Raw genomic sequence first — 1492 nt, forward strand, 5'->3', positions numbered from 1 at the left:
GGCGTTGTAAGCATCTCAGTGCTGGCAGGGGTCTCCATGTGGTTCCTCCAGCTCAGGGCACTAGTGTAGTTCCATGTGTCTTGTCAGCTGCAATGTCTGTGTGGAGAGAAAATGAGAGAGAGAGAGCCTCTCACCTCCAAGGAGGAGTACAGGAGTTCCCAGAATCCTCAGGAGAAGGCCATGCCTACACAGAGGCCTCATTGGCTGTATCCTGATTGACAGCCCTCTCTCTGAATCCTCAGATTGACACCAGATTATGTAACTACCACAGTGGGTATAGGCCTGAGACCAGAGGTATGAATTTCCAACCCTTTATGGGAGTGAAAAGTGCTTTCTCCTGGGAGCAGCTGGTGGTTCAAATCGCCAATCTTGTAATTAGCAGCCCTATTCATAACCGCCATGCCACGGGGGCTGCGGTAAATGAAAAAGAGGCCTTTAAAGAAGGAATTTGCTTGATTGGCTCCCTCTGCCTTCCTCTGAAAAATGATTCAGCGAGTAAGCAATGGAATGAACGAGTGAAGGAATGAAGGAAGGATGAAAATGAAAGAGGTTTTTGTCACTCTGAAAACAGCACGACGAAATGAGATTAGATGGTGAGTTTTTATTGGAAGAAAAGTTTTTGTTCTTCAATATACCTTATTCCTTCAAAGCAGGAATTTGTAATTTTCCAGAATGACCATAACTGATTTTGAAAGAATGTTCTATGCAGAGATCCCCTTTTTGGGGGGCGGGGGAGTGGTCTTCATGGTTGTTATCGAAGGCTCTGGTTTTTAGTGCTTCTGTTCTGATGAAGCGCTCCAGTGATCACGGAGTTCTTTTGTGTGATGAACTGTAATTGTTTTTAATTGTCCCCTTATTCCTGACACCTGGGTTCTTCTGGCCCCAGGAGGCCCGGGAAATCACTCTTTCAGCAGAAACTCTCTGTGGCATCCGCGTTGCATCACTGAATGGCAGATTATTTATGTGGCTGTTCGTTTGCCTTGGGGAGCTTCAGGGAAGATAAAGGAGTCTCTGATGGCCCTGAAGTCAGAAGTAGGATTCAGTGTGGTGTGCACCACCACTCCAAGGGCTCCCAATGCATTTGACACTCAGCATCGGAAATGGGTGAGGGGTTCGTGCTTCTGACCTAGGAAGCGCCTACCCAGAGCAGGGCAGTCTTCCCTGCAGCAGTGGGGATGTTCCGAACCCGTGGTTGTTTCCATTGACAGCCCTTACACTTGGATACAGTGTAAAACTCAGAGCCTTCTGTACTTGACAGCAAAGAAGGCGAGGCCAAAGAATCTTGTTAAAACATGTTTTGTATTGTGGTTTTATGTTCAAGTGTTACACATTTGTCTGCCTGTACCCCCCACCCCGTGGTTATTCTCTGTGTTGCTAAACCTAGTTGGACCTGTCACAGTTCAGTCCCTAGCAGCACAACCCAGGGTTTTGATCGGAAGGCTTCTCAGGAGCATGTCTTGCTCGGAATAGCGGAGGGAAACTGGAGCCTAAG

The 1492-nt window shown here is 47.5% G+C and overlaps 1 protein-coding gene across 1 annotated transcript in view; it reads left to right on the forward strand.

Annotated features, from left to right (window-relative positions):
* The first annotated feature begins 580 nt into the window (after positions 1–580).
* The window catches only part of TMED8 (transmembrane p24 trafficking protein family member 8), a 22490-nt gene continuing 21578 nt past the window's right edge, over positions 581–1492 (forward strand). The window contains exon 1 of the mRNA XM_045288169.1: positions 581–593. Coding sequence (XP_045144104.1) covers positions 581–593 — 13 coding nt within the window. The remainder of the gene's footprint in view (positions 594–1492) is intronic.

The sequence above is a fragment of the Echinops telfairi genome, unplaced genomic scaffold, assembly GCF_000313985.2.
Source record: "Echinops telfairi isolate 266 unplaced genomic scaffold, ASM31398v2 ScPeMD7_18;HRSCAF=68, whole genome shotgun sequence".
NCBI lineage: Eukaryota > Metazoa > Chordata > Mammalia > Afrosoricida > Tenrecidae > Echinops > Echinops telfairi.